This window comes from Drosophila virilis, chromosome X (assembly GCF_030788295.1).
Source record: "Drosophila virilis strain 15010-1051.87 chromosome X, Dvir_AGI_RSII-ME, whole genome shotgun sequence".
NCBI lineage: Eukaryota > Metazoa > Arthropoda > Insecta > Diptera > Drosophilidae > Drosophila > Drosophila virilis.
Window position 1 is genome coordinate 20,841,647 of NC_091543.1, and position 20,363 is coordinate 20,862,009.

The window sequence follows — 20,363 nt, forward strand, 5'->3', positions numbered from 1 at the left end:
ATTCTGTGTAGAATCTGCATTAAATATTATCGTCTTATTAAATGCCAACATTTGTATTATAATTATCTTACAGCGTTTCAGCTTTGAAAGGCACCCAATTTAAAATGTAGCATACTTGTGCGCGCCAGTCATAAATTACTGCTGCTGCAAATGTGTACTTTTCTATTGCATACTTTTAAACAAAGTCCTTATTTAATACCAACGTAATCGAGCATTTTCTAAATCCATGTTTAAAATAATATATTACTTTTATTTAGTTAATAATTAGAAAAATTGCAATTTTCTCGACTTAAATACATAAAAGTGACTTTGATTGGTACTGTTTCGCTTATTGTTGCATTTCAATAATTTGTTTTCGTTGCTTAATTAATAACAAACAAACGCAGCTACACACTTTTCACATTGTTCTGCCGCCCACACACCCGAAAATGGGAGGGCGTGGTCATGCCATCAGACACGCTGCCAAACTAGACTTTCCATATTGCTACATATGTACATACATACATGTGTGTATACATATTTAATATTAGAGGACGCGTCATATCATCGCAAGCAAAAAAAAAACCAAAAAAAAAAAGTTAAGCACATTACCAATACATATAAAACTAACTGTACGTGTAAAGCTACCAAATGCAAGAATACTCTAAAATTGGTTTAGGCTTAAGAAATAAATTCGCAACACGATAAATCAATGTATCCATCCAATCGGCCTGGGGAAATATATTACAATAGATGCGCCGGTTGCTGGTCACTCGGATCTGCTGAGTCGGCTGCGTCCCGGGAGTAGCTCTATCTGGGCCTGGGCGATATCGTGGACCTTGGTGTTGGTCGCTGTAGCGCAGCCGCAGCTGGCGCCGACGTCACAATCGTGATAACCTACGTGTGTGTGCATGTGTGTGTGAGCGGATGCGGATGTGGGTGCAGTGCAGTGTTGCATAATGTGGTCATAAATGATGAGTGTGTAGTAATGTGTGTGTGTGTGTGAAAGTGTTTGAGACAAAACAAAAATAACGATTACATATCTAGGCGAGCGGCAGCTGCATTTCGATTTACTTTGGAATTGCCATCAATGATCTCCACAGGCTCCGCTGGCACATACGCGGACAGACCCATCAGACCAAATATGTCCGGCGTATAGTTGCGCAGCTGTTCCGTTGAGGGCGTGGGCGTGGCGGCCATCAGATCGCCACTAACTGCGATGGGAGAACAAATGTGCAAAAAATCCAATATTAGTCTCAATAATAAAAAAGCCGTAAGAACTAAAACGTGTTTAAGACAATTCCATCCGTAACTGAGAAAAATTGGGTACACACAAAGGCATCCAAACTATTTAAATTTTTTTTCTTTTCTATTAGTGTGTGTGCAACTCCACAAAGTGAAGATATATATATATATACGTATACCCTCTTTTCTTTGTAGATTCTTGGTAACTAAACACTGATTAGGAATATTTCACTTTTTGGATACCTCCGCCCACCTACCAGACTCACCTGTCGCCGTGCCTGGCGTGGGTCTCACACGCGGAAATCTGGGTGCTGGCGTTTGGAAGACCGGTGCAGGCACCGATGCGGATGCGGACAGCTCGCCGTGTTGCTGCTGCTGCAGCTGTTGGGGCTGATGGCGCGGTTGCGGGGTGACCACATATACCTTCTCATTGGTGTCGGGTAGAATGGCCACCTTGGCCTGCTTCCACAGTTCGATGGGTGCCGGCGTGGGGGCCGTGCTGCGCACATAAAGCGGCGTAACCGTATTCCGTGTCGGCTCTGCCGTCGATGTGGGCGTTGTTGTGCTAGTGGGCGTGATGGTTGGCATCGGTGTCGTGCTACGTGGGGTTTGGCTGTGCCGGTGCAGCGCCTCGTAATAATCGGGCAGCAGGCGATTGTCATCGACGGGCGGGAAACGCCTTAGATGCAGCTGCTCCAAGTTGTTAATCGAGGTAGACAGATCCCCGCCATTGGCCACGCTGGCTGTGGCGCTGCCGCCCAGCTCAAAGCCGCCGCCGCCGCCGCCGCGCGTTGTCTTCGACTGCCGCATGGTTGTCGACGTAGCCGTCGGTGTCGCCGGCGTCGTTGTGGTCAGGTACTCAGTGGGTATGTGCTTGGAGCGGCCGCGTATGGTCGGGGTGCTGGGGCGATGCGACAACGAATTGTACTCCTGCTCCGTCCAGCCGTCAATGTTGTGCTGCAGCTTGGAGATATCCACACCGAAGTGGGCTGGACGCTGTCGCTTTGTCTCGCGCTCCCGTTTGAGCAGCTCGCGCAAATTGGAGGCGAGTATTTTGGTCAGATATTTGGTGGTGCGTCGCGTATTTGGTGGCGGCGCCGCTGTCGCCGAGCTCACCAGTTTCGATTCCTGCTGCTCGTGCAGCTCCACGTCGTTCTCTTGTGCCGGAGCGGGTCGCAGCCGCCATCCAGGCGTCCAGTTTGGTGGCTCGAAGGGGCGTGGCTTCTGCTTGGTCGTATAGGGTATAATTACCTGCTGTGGCCCCGGCGGCGACATGCCCGCATACTGCCCGCTGGCATCGATGGCGCCATACGTGGAGGTCGGCGTCGGCGCATGCGTCGGCTGGCTTAGGCGGAAATTCAACTCGGCGGGATCGCGTGTAAATGGGCGTGGCGGCGGGGCGCCGGCCTGGGCATGATTGATGGGCGAGTCGAGCAGCCGTTTTGGCGTTTCCCGTTGCCGTCCGTCGCGCACATGCGGCGACACCAAATGATTATTCAGTTCAACAGCTGCCGGAGTCGGCAGCTCTGTGGTGTATATCAGCTGCTCGTATAGGGGCGTCACAGTGCTGGTCTCGGCCAGCTCCTGGTATTGTTCGGCATAGTACAGATGCTGCTGTTCCTGCTCCTGCTCCTGCTCCTGCTGGTGCTGCTGCTGCGAGGAAGCCGCCGGATAGTTATCCGCTGGCGGGATTAAAGTTGTCTGCGCCTCAGCGTTGGACGCCGTAAAGTGACCCAGTTCCGTTAACAGCTGCGAGGCGGGCAAATGCTGATGCACTGCTCCGCTGCTCAGATCCTCCAGCTGATAGCGCACAGTGCTTATGTCCAGCGACTGCTGTGGCTCTTCCTGCTGCTGCTGCTGCTGCTGCTGCTGTAGCTGCTGCAGGGGCCTGTGATTCGCGGGCACCGGTGTGACGGACGTTGCCGTCTGTCCCAGATCAATGGCATGCGACTGCACATAAGTGGCCGGGTACTCCACGGAGGTGATAAAATCGGTGAGCTGATGGCTTTGAACGATCTCAAAGCTGCTGCTCGGCTGCCTTGCTGCAGATCGAGGCGTTGTTGAGGCCACCACGGGCACAGGTCGTAGCTCCGAGTGTGCGCCAAAATTCTCCAGCGGATACGGCTGCTGCGGCTGCGGCTGCGGCTGTGGCTGTGGCTGTGGCAGTGGCCGGAATGGTTGGGCATTGTAAACCGGTGGCATTGCCACATGACTCAGCCCCGGAACTGGCACCGAGATGGGCAGAAAGACGCTCTGCGGCGGCGCATGAAACTGCACGGCGCGTTGCCTTTGCTGCGATGCCTGCGCCAGCGGCTGCTGTTGCCAGGCCGAGATCTGCTGCTGATGCGGGAGCTGCTGGTGATGCGGCAGCTGCTGTAGCTGTTGCTGTTGAATGTGCGGCGGCTGCTGCTGACCAAACATGGGCACCCAGGGATACTTGTTGCACAGGCCGCATGGCTTGCCAGCGGCATCAAAGTTTTGCGCCGGCTTCGGATATGCATAGCTCAACGAACTGGCGCTCAGCTGCTGATCCCGGGCGGCGGTTCCAGATCCGCCCAAGCCAAACCACCGGGCGACGCGTGTCATGAAGCCAGCTTCCTGCGCCGGCTCCGAGTAGCCCGCATGTGTCAGCCGTTGCGCTACGGGCAGCGCTGCTGCTGCTGCTGCTGCTGTTGGTGTTGTTGGTGCAGGTGGCGCCGGCGGCGGCACTAAATGATCAGCTGGCTGCGGCGGCGAGAGCGCGACAGCTGTCATTAGCAGCGTTGTCAGCGCCAGTCCCAAAGTTGTCAACTGGCTGCGAGTTGCCTGCAACAAGACCAAATGCGATGAGAGTGAGAGTGAGAGTACACTGAGAAAAGGCAGAGTAGATAAAATATTTATATAAACTGCAGTTTTAATCACTTTTTATACACCAATACTAGGCTTGACAACATATTCTTGTCACATGACACAGACACAAGCCCACAAAAATTTAGCTGACTATTGCCATGAGAATCGCATAGAAAGGCCATGAGTCAGAGCGAGAGCGCTCTTACGCTTTAAGAAATCGAATTCCCATAAATATCATTATATTCAAAGCGCTTTTCGCTCACTGCAAGCCACTGGGCTATTCATTGCAATCGCCATAAATTTCACATTTCACTTTTCGGTTCATAATTTGAACGCCCCAGACGATGGCAGCCATTCATTTTCGGCCAAACTGGAGCGGGCCGTAAATGTTTGGCATTATTGGTCCGGTTACGAGACAAGACCCATTAAACAACGCGCAGTAGAGCCGGTTATGCGACTCCGTTTCACGGCCAAGGTCTGGCCAGAGCCTGAGGCTCTGCACCTTATGCATTTGACAAGGGGAACAGGTTAGCTGGGGACAAGCGGCACTTGTTCCAGCACGAAACTGTTGTCAGCCCTGAAGAAAACTGAGAATTGCTCTCGAAAATATAATTTATTTAAAGTGGAAAATGGAGGGATTATACCGATCATTAAGACAAAGGCAAACATATGACGTATGACATATATTATGCTTGGCATACTCAAGGGGAAATTTGTTTACTTTCTACTTTTATCTCAGATCCTGCAAACTGAGCGACCATATTTCATTACATTTTCATTCATAGCACAAAATATTCTTGAGGTTTGTTTTTATATTAAGTATTTACGCATAGTATTGATAGAAGAATTTTTAATTGTGCCGATAAAACGACTGAAAATGAAAAAGAAAAAAAAAACGGGCTTTATAGATACTGTTTATCAGATTCCTGGACATTTGCTGTGATAATGGGTTATTTCAATTGAAAAATGGCCCAAATTTGATTAGACGCCAGCAGACAAATAAACTGGACTAAAAAGACAATTCCAATGAATGTTCTAACATTCGATTGTTGAATCACAACCAAACAATGCTACAAGTGTACAACTAAGATAAATATAAAGAAAGCTCTACCCAAAGGCGAGTGTGTGGCAACCTTTCGGCACCTAAAGCACTTGAGGCTACCAGGAAGCATACGAGGCAGCGTCGTCCTCACTTGGACTTTGAAGAGGCTTCTTTAGATTAAAAGCTAATTAACGTCAAAGTCGCATCAAAAGCACAACAATGTCAGGGAGATAACCACAGATAACGCTCAGACTGGCCCCTTCACTCCAATATGTGTGCCCAAGCAAATCAATTAAATATTGGCGGCAATGCACAGTGGGACTTGAGGCTCGACAAGCGGTCAAAAATTAATTTTGCGTTAATATAAGAAATAAATATAACTAGAGATATTCTAAAAATTAAATTATAATTAATTATATTTTCCTACTTTAAACTTAACTTAAGCTTGAAATCAACGAAAATATAGTTTGGGAACCCAATAATTGTATTTACACCGAACCACATTTGGTCGATGACAATTTTTGGTAGGAAACAAATATAGCCCGCGGACTGTATATGAAAATACGTAAGGCCTGCAGTATTTTCACTACAAACGGGCAACAGTAAAAGTTTTAAAAATATATAAAAATGTTTTAACGAAAGAGCACAAAACATTCCACTGTGCTGCGATACGAATATGATTTAAAATATTTTTAAGTGTGTATATCGAATGTATTTGGGCTTGTTGTTGTTGCTGCTTTCTCTGCAATTGGGGGGGGCGGGATTGTGGCCCAAATTGTTAATTGACCCTAGCCAATGGGGCAGCTACCGGCCGCCAGGTGGCGTCATCATGATCAACAGGCAACGGCGCAACAAAGTTGTTTGCTGCTGCCTCTGCTTGCTGCATGTACATTTGCTTTCCATGCAACTGAGCTGACCACAAAAAAGCTGCATGCAACACACAACGTGCCCACAAAAATGTTGAACTTCCTTTCATGTGCGTCTAAATGTCAATTTGCCATTATTTACGGCCGCTTTTGGCATTTGCCTCGCTCATTGACATCCATGCATCCATGCCACATCTCTCTGCGCTTTGCGGTTGGCTTTTTACTCATTACAATCATAATATAAGCTATCAACGTATACGTTTTTTTATTTTAATACCACTGACTACTTTGTGCTTTGGGCAAGACAACACCCTTTCCCTTGAAGTCCGAGCTAAAAACTTCGCTACTCAGTTTCCTCATCTAAATAAAACTGACCAATTTATTGTTTTGCAAACATGAACTCTACTCGTTTAGAATTTGTCAACAATTTTTGAAGCTTTGCAACCCATTTACTTGCATCTATATACACTATACACTATACACCCGAACGCTTATAAATTTGGCAATATTGAATTATAAAGTGTGCTTGGCTAGTGTATAAGGCATGAGAGTTTTTTATTGCATTTTGTTGGATGCACAAACAAGCTGCAAACTCATCATGATGCACAATTAAGCCTAATGGCCTAATTTTCATAATACATATTTTTAACATGAACTGGAAGTCAGCTTTTAGTCAACTTTGACCCAGAGTCAGTTTATGGAGCTGCCAAGCCGCTGAGCTAATTATGTGAAAACGAGCCGCACAATTCGCTCAATATCAATGGCAATGGGTAAGCAGCCGAAAAAAAGTGAACTCAACAACAATGGCCGTTGACTTTCTCATAATTATTGTAGGTGGCATCGGAGGGGGGGTGGAGGAGCACATCTTTCTCCATGTGGGGGCAGAAAGACACAACGTAATTCAATTAAAGGCGCTGCGACAAGATATGAAGAAACAAAGCAGCGTCCAAATCCGCGGGGGCTGTGAGGCTTATGGCCAAGGTATCGTTGTTGTTGTTGTTGTTGTTGGTGTTGCTGTTATTATTGTTGTTGTTGTTGTTGTTGTTGTCGTCATTGGTAATAAATCGGGGTCAGCGCAATTTCGAAAGAAAGTGAAATTCTGCAACAGTTGGCAGCTTCAGCTACAGCTGATAGATGGAAACAAGCTTGGGTCTACTTATCTCTTTCTCTCTCTCTCTCTCTCTGTCTCTATCTCAGTCTCTGTCTCCGTCTCAGGGTAAACCCGTTTCGTGTCGATAATAGAGGCAACTGCTGAAAGAAACGTAGCTCCTTCGCATGCAACCTTGGCTTTGCACTTGAAAACGCCATAAGGTTTGACAAACGACCCCAGGCGGGCGAACGGGCAGACAGTATCCAATCCGCGACGGGGAACCAAATGTTGCACGCGATACAACAATGCGCCTGGGAATCTTTCAATGCGGCCAGAGGAGATGTGGCAGCTGCCGCTGCAGCAACCGCAATTGTTGTCGACCCTATATGCATGTATGATGTATGTGCCATAGATGCATGTGTGTCTATAAGTCTGACAATCTTGAGCTTTGGGTCTTCCTCGAGTCTGTGGCGGCAGCGTGAAAAGTGAAATTGTCGATCAAAAATGTGAAAAGAGGGGACAAAAACCGTCACAAGCATGAAAAGCGCAATACACACATATAAAGTAGTTAGGTATGAATGTAAATTTATATATATACACCTATGAATTTATGTATGTATGTATGTATGTATGGGCATGTTCATTTGGTTTTCCATGCAACAGCAACAATTGCAACAGCAACATTCGCAATAATTCACATTAGGCGTTGCGCATATTTCTTTTGCTGCGACTCAAAGAAATTAATTATGAAAATATTCATCGCATGGGGCCGTAAATATTGTTAGAAAAAAAGCTAGCTACGCCCAGACGTTCAAAATTGCATTGCAACAGCAACAATTACAACAACAACAACAACAACAACAACAATAATAGAAATGACTTTTTCTGGTCATATGGAAGTGCAAATGATTATTAAGTTGGAAAACATGACCCATAAAAAGTAGCATTAAAATTTATTAGGTTTCTGAACCAGAGAAAAACTTTAAAAACACAAAAAGATATGATACAAATTGAAAAATATATAAATGAATGAAGTTATAGACAGGTAAGTGGGGGTTCTCAAGGTTAGGGGTCAACAGGTTTTGTTAATGCTGTAACTAAATGTTTTTATGAGCATTACATGACGATGCTTCTCTCTATGCCCTAATTTGATTCAGTTAACTAAAAGAGAACTTCTCTTAAAATATATATCAAATTTTCAGATTACTTTACAGACATAAATTGTTATATAAGCTATAATAACAAACTGAATATGTCTGACAGCATCCATAACGAACCCGGATCCTTGTTGTTCAGTTGCCCAAATAGCTGGGTCACAACTCATCTCATCTAGTCTCTAGTTCTTAACTTATTTTAATCAAGCTGAAGAACCATTTAACCATATAAACAACTTCAATTTACATAGTTAAGATATCGGTCCCATGCATAATTATTATATTATTACACATATACATATTATATATTGAATAATTGTGGATATATTTGCCATTTCCTATACATATAATACATCTCTATACACTGTTTGTCCTGACTGACTTATTAACCGACTGATTGGTGATCAACGCACAACCGTTACCGTAAGAGTTAGGAAGCTTCACTGTTGTTACCATATGTAATGAAGGTGCACGTTAAAGCGGGGTTTTGGGAAATGCTACCCGTATGTGCGGAAATATCGAGAAAAACTTAATTATGAAAAATTGTTGTCTACCATTCGATCGGCCCCAAAGTCATATTTGTTCAAATTCATTTGAGGGCTGTTTCACACTTTTCGAAAACACACTTAAATCTTCCTCTGTGGAAAATGCGATTTTAGGATTTTGTTGGTGAAGGTTTAAGTATTGTCCGACATACATACAGACATCACATACATACACACATTCATTCATGCATACATAGGATACATAAATACATACATACATACATACATCCATACATCCATACATACATACATACCCAGACATACATACATACATACACATACATACACATTCAAACATAGATACATACACACATACCTGAAGTCGCCTGCGCCTAATTCATAGGTGAAGCCTGCAAGTCTTACTTACACTTTTGAGAATCGAGGAGGAGGGCAGCTTTAACAAATTCATTTTCTTATTTAAATTTGCCAAACAACATGACACATTGGTCTGCTTTTGATGTGTATCAAACACACGCACACACATACGCATATATACATACATACATAAACACATACACATATTCATGCATATACACATACACATATATACACTTGCGTACATTCATACACACAAATGTATATACATACATATATGCAAGATAAATTTGGGATTTAAATCTGGCAACATTATTCTCGTACTAAATATATGTTTGAAACAATTATCAATATATTTGACACATATAATAAGCTAGTTAATTTTTGTATTTAAATTCAAATAAAACAATCAAAAACTATGTATGAACTCTGATTGTACTACAATGGACACCCTTCATGCCACACTTTCATTTGATTTCCGAATGTTATGTAGCATATATTTGGCTTTAAAGTGCTTGCAAGTAGTACGGAAACTTTTCTGTACTCACGGGAAGCATCTGGGCGGATATTTCTGTTGTTTTAATGCTGCATATCATTTTGCAACCTGCCGCTGGACAACTTTTCCAAATGACTTGGCAAAAAACGAGGCACACACAAAACTAAGAAGCAAAAAAAAAAGAGCCAAAGACTTGAAATTATGCACCGGAATCTGGGCCACTAGCAAAGATCACGTGACATAGCCTCTGGCGAAATTCCCAATAAAAATATATATGCCTAGATAATACAAACAGCGCTTGGCCTCTGCTCTTATCTGCCAGCTATGCCAGATACTATGCGCGATAGACGCCAAACAATGGACAATGACTGCCAGCCCAATGCCTGATGACCATTGGGCATTGGATACCGCAATCGGCAGTTGTTGACGCATAATTAAACCCGGTGCTTCGAGCAGCTGACAGCTGACGGCCCAACTTGCAGATATTTATGCGTATTTCCGTACAAATACGTATAAAAAATGCTCTGATAAGCACAAATACTATCATTATGATCATGATAAAAAATGAAGGAATGTTGTCTTGCTGCGTGTGAGTATATATACATACAGTATATATGGTATAAATAAATATATATGGTATAAATAAATACTCTATCATCTGGTAACAATGCAAAGGATAACACTTTGTCATTATAGACTATATATGGTATTAATAAATACTCTATCTTACGGTAGCATTACAAGCGATAACAATTTATTACTTTTGGCTAAAAGATTAGATAAGCTTAAGCGACTTAAATTATGCAAATTAATTTATAATTGAAAAAGAAAAGAATTATAATTTTTGACTTATCACTTCCACAGTAGCTATATGATATAATGCTTAAAATCGATCGATTGCGTCGCGCAAAGTCTTAGGTCTTACGATAGCTTTGGATCGAAGAATAGACGGGCAGAGCACAATGGCTACATCAATTCGGCTATCGATATGGATCTAGAATGTATGGCAGACGTCTTCTTCTAAGACTCAACCGAATAAGTTTATATACTAATCAAACTGTAGAAACTAAAAAAATCGATTGCTCGAGTCGTAAGATTTGTATATTATTTAATTAGGTAGACAGTTAGATGGATAGAGGCTATTCGAGGCGAAACTGAAGACTATAGCCCATCTCTTATGCGGTTTCATCTTCATAAATTCCACATATAATTATTTCATGTGGAGTTATAGCGTGATTTAGCCTGAAACTTGAAACATAGGCACAGCCTCGAGTCGAGTTTGGCCTTGCCACAGGCAGCCAACCCAAGCAATCACTCGGATGTGGCAAATTTATAAAGCTGCTTAATTTGATTAGTTGCGCTTGTCTCTGCTTTTTGTCAGGCGCCTTTTTGGCCTCTAAAAAGAAGAAGAAGAAAATATGAAGAAGACATTTTGCGCAATTTCTTTCATGCAATCAGACAGGGTAATTTGTGAGCAATGCGAAAATGTTGTACATAGTTGCCCGGCAATGCGGAATCATACCAAGGCAGAGCACCCATGAAAACAGAGAGGTCTGCATGCCAGAGGAAGAGAGGATAGAGAAAGAGAGAGAAGGAGAGAGAGAAAAAGAGAGACAAAGAGAGTGAAGAAGTAGAGTCAACAATTGTGACAACACGCGAATAATTAGCTAGGTTTTTCTGTGATTTGTCGCGCAATCGCATTATAAACAAATTATGGACAATCCAAGCGTTATGTTCCAACGATCGATCAGTTAGCGAACCATCAAAAAGGTGGCGCCATCGCCGAGCTGTCGATGTAACCAGCGATTCGCATTGTCTCTTTGCATAATCGCATCAATCGATGCTATTGTCATGCCAGCACTCAGTATTCAGCACTCCCGGAAGACCGCAATCTGACGCAGCACTTAACACTGTGTGCTGTTGTGGTATTTGTTTGGATATCAATTACAATCCAATAGATACGTGTATGTCCCACGGTTATAGGTTTGACGAGGAAGATAAAATGCCTAGGCCAGCCGAGGTCCTCGCATAAGCCACCTACAGCTTTGATCGATATATTATGTTAGATCGATATAGAAAACATTAAGATTTATGTGAATCCATTGGGGCATATACGGATAAAGAAATTTAAATATACAGTAGGATTTGAACCGGCGACTTCTCGCTTGTTAGTCTAACACAAAACTATTAACAGGCACTAGCAAGGGCCACTTGGGCAATTCTTTCTTCGTAGACTGCTATGATATTTATATATGATAATTAATTTGGCAAACACCCCATCGATTTGAAGTAGGTATACTTAGTTGAAATGCTTGTTGCAAGAGTCTCTGCGTGAAAAAAAACACAAAAAAAAACTGCATACAGATTAGCTGATATTAAGGGATAACCAATTAATTAGACACACATCGAAATGATGGGAAAGATTGAGAAAGAGCTTTGATCAAGACAATGTACTAAAATTGGCTCTTGCAGCGCACAATAAGCCGACAATAATCTGCATAGGTGGCGAATATCATGTGGCCGAGACCCCAGGAGCTCCAACTGCCGTTATAGAGTGCGGCTCCCACATGATTTCAATGCGAACAAAACGAAATACCGCTAAAAGAAATGTGGGCACAGCATACTAATAATAATAGTAATAGTAATAATAATATAATAATAGCAGCCCTCAAGATTGGTAACATAATCGGCGCATTGTGGATTTTTATTGTTATACCCATTGTCGCATGGCGCTCCAGTCACCCACAACCCACAAGACGAGCCGAGCTGTGATGAGCAGCTAACTAGCCAAGCGCCCACAGCGCTAGCGCTATCGCCAGCTGCGACTCCAGCCGCACAGCTCCACCTCCTTCGGCAAACGCTGTGAGTCAGTGTCGCATCCAACAACAACAAAATAGTTAAGAAAATAGCGAAAAATTAAAATAACTACAACCGGCACGTCAGGCCGCGACCGGCAAAGGCGAAGGCGAAGGCGATACCAAAGAAGCCGCCGCTCAGGAAAAACAACAACAACAACAACAACTACAAAAAAAAAAGTGAAAATTTGTCCGCGTCCAAAAATTATGCGCTTTTCACACGCGCAGCCTCAGATTCAGTCGCATCAGCAGCACTTGCCCGTGTTATTGCCGCTATTGCTGCCACGGTGGGGGCGGTGGGGGCTAGCATGGTAGGGGGGTGGAAGGGGTTGTGTAGTCGTCTTCAAGACGTGTGACAACGTGCCCCGCGACTCAGTTTGGAAAACTTTTTCACGTAGAACCGGTCGCCCGTTTCGTGCATCTCTCAGGTTTTTGCTTTAGTTTCGAGCGCGGCGCATGCGCAAAAATTCACGTACCCGACCGAGCAGCGGGCCGTTTGGGGGGAATTGGCTAAGGGAGTGGAGGCGGCCGGAAAACTGCTTAAAAGCAGCTGGCTTGAAAGCAGCTGCTGCGATGCGGCACATTGAAGCGAGGTACAAATAAAGTGTATATAAATTAAAAGAAAGCAATTGAAATTAAGGGAATTATATGGTATGGCTAGGCTGAAGCATAAAGATGTTCAAACTTTAAGATAATTGTAACAATTTATTGTTAATATTAGCAATAATTTTATTAACAATAAATGGTATTTTTTCATTGTCACTTGCCAAAAGCAGCTGAAGCGAAGCCCGAAACGAACAAAAAGACTTTTCAAAAATGGCTTGGTTTATATAATATTAACTATCTATTTTTTATATTTTGTTATTTTTATTACTATTACTAAGATTATTAACATCATTATTTTTTATATATTTTAAAGTAATTATGAGTTGTTGTGATTAATATTTTTTGCATTAACATTTATATCTCTTATTTTGTTTTGTTGTAACTATTTCTTCCTTGCAAGAGTTCTTTCTTTTATTATCATGATTATTATTATATTCTTGTATTTGTTTTTATTATTTTAATTTATTTTATTATTATTATTTTTATTATTATTTATTTTATTATTAGTGTATTTATTTATTAAATTATTTACTATCATTTCTATTATTTATTTCTAATATTATTATGTATAGGGATAAAAAGTATTAAAAAAAAACCTTAAGAACAGTTTCACTCTTTTTGGACTAATTGGTCTCCCAAGAAGCTCAGCTACCAATTCTGTTATCAAAATGTGGCTTATAAAATTTATTACTACGAAAGGAAGTTAGTTTAAAGATGCGTTTTTTTTTTTTTGCTAATTTGGCCACACTGTGCAGGCGACACATTGTGAACTTGAGTGTTGAAAATGTAAATTAAAACAAAAGTAAAAGTTGTTGTTGTTGTTGTTGCTGCTCGTTGTTTCTAAGCATTTTCTATTGTTGTTGAATTTTTTCGGTTTTCTTTTGTGGCCATTTCTTTTTGGGGTCAAATGCGAACACCGGGGTGTGTGTGCGTATGTGCGCATGTGTGTGGCACAGACGCACCCGCCCTTTGGTAATTAAGATCTTGGTGGCCGGCCCAAGTGACGCCAATTAAGATATATTTTAATGGGCCGCTGGGCAGATTAGAGGCTCCTCCAACTGACCTATTGGAAAGAGTTTTTTTTTTTTTTTTGAAACGCGTTTCTTTAGATTTACGTGAACAAGGTATATTTATTATTTGGCAGATATTTTTTTGTGGCTGCAGCGAACCGCAAATTGAGTTATGCAAGTTCTGCAAGTAAACTAAAGGAAATGCCGAAAATAGTTGCTTGTTGGTTTTTCATTTAGTTGAGGTCTGTGGGAAAACTTTGGGCTTGGACAGACAGGCCTCAATTATGAAGCCGGACGAGTCGAGTCAAGACGAGTCACATAAATAACTGACACTCTTTGTAAGTTGTTAAAATTGAAGTGAAATTGCAACTGATTATTTGAATTGTTTTTTTTTTCGTTTTTCGTTTTTCGTTTTTTGTTTTTCATTTTTGGTTTTTCGTTTTTTCCTCGCTGCCTGCTGGGGCCATAAAAACGGGCATAATGAGAAAAGTCAAAGAGCCGCAAAGCCGCATAATAATATTTGAGTTATAATTAAATGGCGAGTCGCTAGAGCGCTTATTAATAATATAAACCAGATTATGACATTATTATAGTATTGTTTATTGTTTCGCATTCGCATCTTCATCTGCATTCGCTCTCTGTCGTTAATTTCAAGATATCTGCTTGAGCACCATCTTAATTGGCCGCGTCTTAAATCAAAAGCGTGTCAACTGAACGCATTAATAATCTCATATAAGTCTCTCCCTCCCTCTCTCTCTCTCTCTCTCTCTCTCTCTCTCTTTCTTGCTCTTCACACAAGTGAACAGGAATATGTAACACGTAACGTATGCGTAATTTACGCTTCTGCTTTACAAAAAACTACACACAACTACATGATTATCTAATCCAACGGTGACAATTTGCGCACAATAATTCATTTGGAGATTGAGACATTGGCAAATGAGTGCAAGAAATCTGGTTGATTCGTTTCTGGGATATGCAAATGATGGTAACAAAAAAGTTAAATGTCTTTCTCACTTGGTTTTCCAATTAGAAGCTGTATGGAAATTAGTTTGATATTGATAATGGAAGTTGACAACTAAACGGAAATAATATTTTACTTCTCAAGCTTTGAGAAAGTTTCCTCAAAGTTGCACTCAAAACTTAGTAATCATTTAATTGATTTGCCATTGACATTAGTTTCTCAATTAATTGCAATGTCCTGCCAAAATTGACATCAGGTTGATAAATTTAGCATGAGCTTTAGCAACAGCGACTCTTAAAATACTTTGCGATTGCTTTGTGTATAGCATGTTCCTGGTAAATTTGGCATGCAGTTAGAAAGTAAGGCAGCTTGCGATTTCCTGTTAAATGTAAGTCTTAAAACTAATTCATACTTCTGGGCAGGACAATATATCCTCAATGGGGATGGCAATTTTTTTGTATTTAGCATGCAGATTGAAAACAACGGCAGCCTGCTATTGTTAAATATAAAAAAGACGAGCCATAAACTACATTTCTAACACATACACATCAATCATTCGAAAGCACATCTAATTGATATATTGTTGGGTCTGCAGATCAATCAAAGAACGAATGGGCCAACTGTTGACTCTTTGGAGGCCAATGAAAGTTGCTAGAGGGCAATGTCAATTGGCAATAAGCTCTAATATCGCCTCCAATAGCGATTCCCATGAAGCTCTTTAGCTTTATCAGCGGCACTGGCAATCGGGCGATCTGCCAATGTGCATGCCAATTACGCATTTTTGCTTTGGGCTTACGCTTTTATTTTTATTTTAGCTTAAGAGAGAGAGACAGAAACAGAGACAGGCTGCCAGTCAGCTAGAGAAATGAAAGATCGATTCAGCTTTTTGGCATGCGAAAAGCGCAACAAACGCGTCTGGTGGTTACATAAAAGCCGAACAGCAATGCCCAAAAATTATGTGTTTAAATATATTACATTGGTATTGGCCATTGTTAAAGTTAATGTTATTGTTTTTGGCCCGGTCGCGGTTCGATGGGGCTCACCAAGGGTGATCGGTGCGGATCGGTGCGGTTCGGTTCAGTATTGTTTGGTTACCTTTGCGTGCGTAACAGGTGCGCCGGCCAGTGCATTTCAATTGAAAAGTGAAACACAAATTTTGGAAGAGCACCAAACCGAGTGCTACATGTGTACAGCACTATTTTTGGGGGAGCGGGAGTACGCGACACGCATAGCATATGCCATATTATATAGCTCTTCCAAATTATGGATAATACGTATCTATATGCCACGTAATTGTAGCACTGTAATAAAATGTGCTCAAATTTGATTGTGCAATTGTTGCATTGCATTTCATTACTCTAAATGGCTTTTCGGGGATGACCGATGGCCAAACACATCGGATTGCCTCTAGAAGCGAGTGTCATTGACTGCTTAATGCGACCAAAGATCCGCACGGGCCACAATTATATAATCGCCTGATGATGGCACTTTAATTGACTGAGGCTCGCTGACTGTCAGCGTGACGCGTCAGCTGGAACGTCATTGCCATGGATTTTCCATCTGGCTTAACTACCTCCGAGACAGGAATACGCAGACCAACCAAAAGAAAGACATACGGCGAGCCAGTGACAGAGAGAGAAAGAGAAAGAGAGAGAGAGAGAGAGGGAGAGGCAGACAGGCACTTGCTAGCCCGACGACGCATAAACGTGTTGATGTGATAATTCATTTAATTGCTAAATTCATGGCAAAAGCATTGGATAGTGGAAAGTGGTTGCATTTTTAGCCAACTGGCTAACCCTTTAATTAGCCATGCATTGTCATGATCACAAAACGATCCCAACTGCAAATTATGGGTGCCGCGTAAATGCTACAAATAGCCCACAGTCAGGCAAACTGTTCAAGTTAACAAGCCAGTTAAGAGGCGCCCAGGGGCGCGGTTAAATGAAGATGCCAACAAACTTGAATTGAATAAAGGCTAAGCCCGAGAAACCTACAAAGAGGCTGTAAAGATATAAGAGCCTTACAGCTAAAGAACTCATTATGTGAAGGACGCATGCAAGAATATAATAATAATAATAATTTGATCGAATCCCAGAATCTAGAGTTCCCAGGAGGTAACAATTAGACAAAAAGAAGAAGATCTTTGCAGAAAACAATCCTCAAGAAATCTGCTGTGCTCAACCAAGAAAAACATAAGAAAATGTTATAACATCAAGTTAGAGATTTTCACATCTAAGCGACTATATTTTTAGCTTTTTAATTCGTTTCATATCAAACTTAAGTCCTACTCTAAAATTGGTAATAAGATAACTTATATATTATATTATGGTATGCATATATGCTCAGTAGACCCGGAAAAGTGGAAAGTGATCGGGCTTGCGTGGCGATGGGGGGGGTCAACAGGCAGTGCCATAAGACCCACTTAGGCATGGGCTTGAACAAGCCCATGACATTCTACAGAGTCATCGCGAGCACTGAAAACCTGACCTAACCCTAGTCAAGAGTCGTAAACTTGCCAGCCATGTGAAAATTCTCGGTAAATGGGCAACCCAATGCGTCATTTGTTTTTATTTGCTATTGCTTTTGTCGGGCTGGCTGGTATTACCATTTCCACACTTACCATTTTCAGTGTCTGCGCCGTAGAGGCATACAAATTTTCCAGGAAAAGTCTAAAAGTGTTGTTTGCCGCTTGCCTTCGCCGCCTTCGAGAAATGCTGCGTTATCCAGTCGATGGGTCTGTCAGTTTATTTGATTGATCCTGCACAGCCGACAGGTAAAAAATGACGGCTGTGCGTGGGAATAACACTCGTTTTTTTCTTTTGTATTTTACGGTATATATGTGCCGATCACTTTGATGTACAAAAAAATATACTTTTTTAAAATGATCTCTGAAAGAATGCACGTAAGTAAAAAAAAAGGAAAAAAAAATATGCAGAAATATTTTGATGTTTAGTAAATTGTCGCACTTGATTTTGTTATCACTTTTGTTTTCGACATGCGGCACGAATTGATGCTCGATTATGCACACCCACGCCTATGTTTCTCGGGATCCCGTATCTTAAATATCGGATCTCGTATCACTCGACTGTATCTCGTTAACCGTTAGCCAAGCCAACCGATCGAAGCCAAAGACCAAAACAAACTGCACATGCGCGCAGGCGCCCACAAACTGAGCCGCGCGCATGGAAAATGCGGCAGGTAAAGCGGCAAACGCGACGTCTCACCGTGAGACTGCCGTGAGCAGCAGTGAGAAAGAGAAACAGCGGCACCGGGAGAGCAAGAGTGAGACGGAAACGCAGTCGAGTTGTGGATGTCGCTTGTCTCTAGCGCTACGTGAGCACTCGCGGGCGGTTTTTGCTCAAAGGCAACATGCAAAATGTTGCAAATATCTGTGACAACAGCAGCTGGATCTGGAACGTGAACGGGTACGGGAACGTGTACCGGAACGGGAACGGGAACGGGAACGGGAACTAGAACTCAAACTGTGGCATCCTTACAACACGTCTTAAACTGCTCTATGCGAATCCAGAGTTGCAAAAATATTCAAATTGCAACAGCAACAAAGGCTAACTTAAGATTATTTGTTTGTATAATTTTTCATTTTTATATGTTTTATTAGATTTGACAAGAATCAGATATCAGTACCGGCTATAACATTACAAGTAGCATAAATTTAGAAGCCACGCCTTGTTAAAGACTTGGGAACAATGTAAATTAAATAGATCTGCAGCCTAATTAGATTGGAGATTTTAATTTAAGAAGCGTGGGGAAACTTATTAACTGCCAAGTGTGATTAACACGTATTAAGAAAACTAAGAAGAACAGCTAATGGTGAGTGATACGATCAATAAAATGGTTCTGTGCCAAGTTTCGGCACGTTATAAACAGAGCTAAAAGATGAGTTTGCTGTACCTTAAACTGATGGGTTCCAAAATGTCTTTAATTGATTTACCTCTTGCAAAATAATATAAAATCTCTAAATATAAAACTGTTTGTCGTGAAATTTCACTCGCGCTCATATTCATTTCCAGGGATTTATATGAAAAACCATGTGACTTGCTTCACACTTTTTGTAGGATCCAAACTTCCTCGGTAGAAATTAGATTCAACGATTTTGTAGGCGAAGTTTTAAGGGTGCATATATGCATATGTATGCATGTTTGTTTTGTATATGTATATGCAAGCATGCCTGCATGCATGTATGAATGCATGTATGAAAACATGTCAGGATACCTACATACATGCACATATACATACAAACATGCCTAATCATATATACATATATATACGTATGCATTTTTGCATATAAAAGTATAGGCATACATACATATATAGGCATATATACATACATACGTACATACATGCATGCATACATACATATATATATATATAAATATATATATATATATATATATATATATATATATATATATGTATATATATATATATATATATATACATACACACCAAAAAACAACAACAAAAACTACCAAAAATAATTAAAAAAAAAAAAAAAAAAACAAGAACAAAAAATCACTACACTACACTATTGACAAGGCATAAAATCAGCAGAGCCTACTTGAACTCTTGAGAATCGAGGAGTAGAGCACTTGGTAGAAATATGTTTTATTTAAATTTGCAGCACAGCTACAAAAAAGCTTAGTCTGCGTTTGGTCTCAGAAAGCGAAGATGCATGCACACATTTATACATAAATGAATACATAGATGCATGCATACACTACACACACACATACGTACACACACCTAGTAAAAACACACACACATAATGCTTATAATAAATGGACATGAAATGAACCAGCTGCTTAGCTGCTCTAGGTTGGAGTTCTGGGGTATTAACCAGTCGCCCGCCAGGTAATGGGGCCAAAATTTCTTTAAAACAAACAGCTGCAATTGTTGTCTGCCTCATTTGCATGAGGTGGATCGCATAATTGTACAACATTTAAATGCCGATCTTGGTTGGCACATTTTTTTTCTCTCAAATAATTTGATGTTTGGGCAACAATAAAACCACGGCGACAAGATGAAAACAACGTGTAAATGCGCAAATTACATAACAAGTGCGAGCATGAGCAACATTCAAATAAAGATACAATTGTATCTGGCCATTTATCTCAGCTGCTGCCCCCCCTCAACATTTTGGGTCAGCAGTGGGCGCAGTTTGTGCGCCCAACAAAAATGATGATAATAATAAAAGAAAGGTTCGCACGAAATGTTTGTGATTTGTTTACTGTTGACTTGTTTGCTGGGTCAGCTGCGCAACACCTGCCCAAAGAAAGTGAGGAACAAAACCTCATCACTGTTAGATACAATGTCACATACAGCATATACAGTATACAGTATACAGTA

The 20,363-nt window shown here is 41.5% G+C and overlaps 1 protein-coding gene across 3 annotated transcripts; it reads right to left on the reverse strand.

Annotated features, from left to right (window-relative positions):
- Positions 1–229: 229 nt before the first annotated feature.
- LOC6631972 (uncharacterized) lies at positions 230–18,179 on the reverse strand. Of its 3 annotated transcripts, none has more exons than XM_070206994.1 (5): positions 17,963–18,179; positions 17,617–17,884; positions 1,482–4,029; positions 1,054–1,193; positions 230–876 (listed from the first exon to the last, which is right to left on the reverse strand). In XM_070206994.1, exons 2-5 carry the CDS (start codon positions 17,617–17,619, stop codon positions 790–792), a joined length of 2,778 nt encoding a protein of 925 aa, XP_070063095.1. In that variant the 5' UTR covers positions 17,620–17,884; positions 17,963–18,179; the 3' UTR covers positions 230–789. The 3 variants fall into 3 exon arrangements, with proteins under 3 accessions (XP_070063095.1, XP_032295607.1, XP_032295608.1); XM_032439716.2 differs by having other exon boundaries at positions 18,029–18,178; XM_032439717.2 differs by having other exon boundaries at positions 1,491–4,029; positions 17,617–18,178.
- Between the last annotated feature and the right edge of the window lie 2,184 nt (positions 18,180–20,363).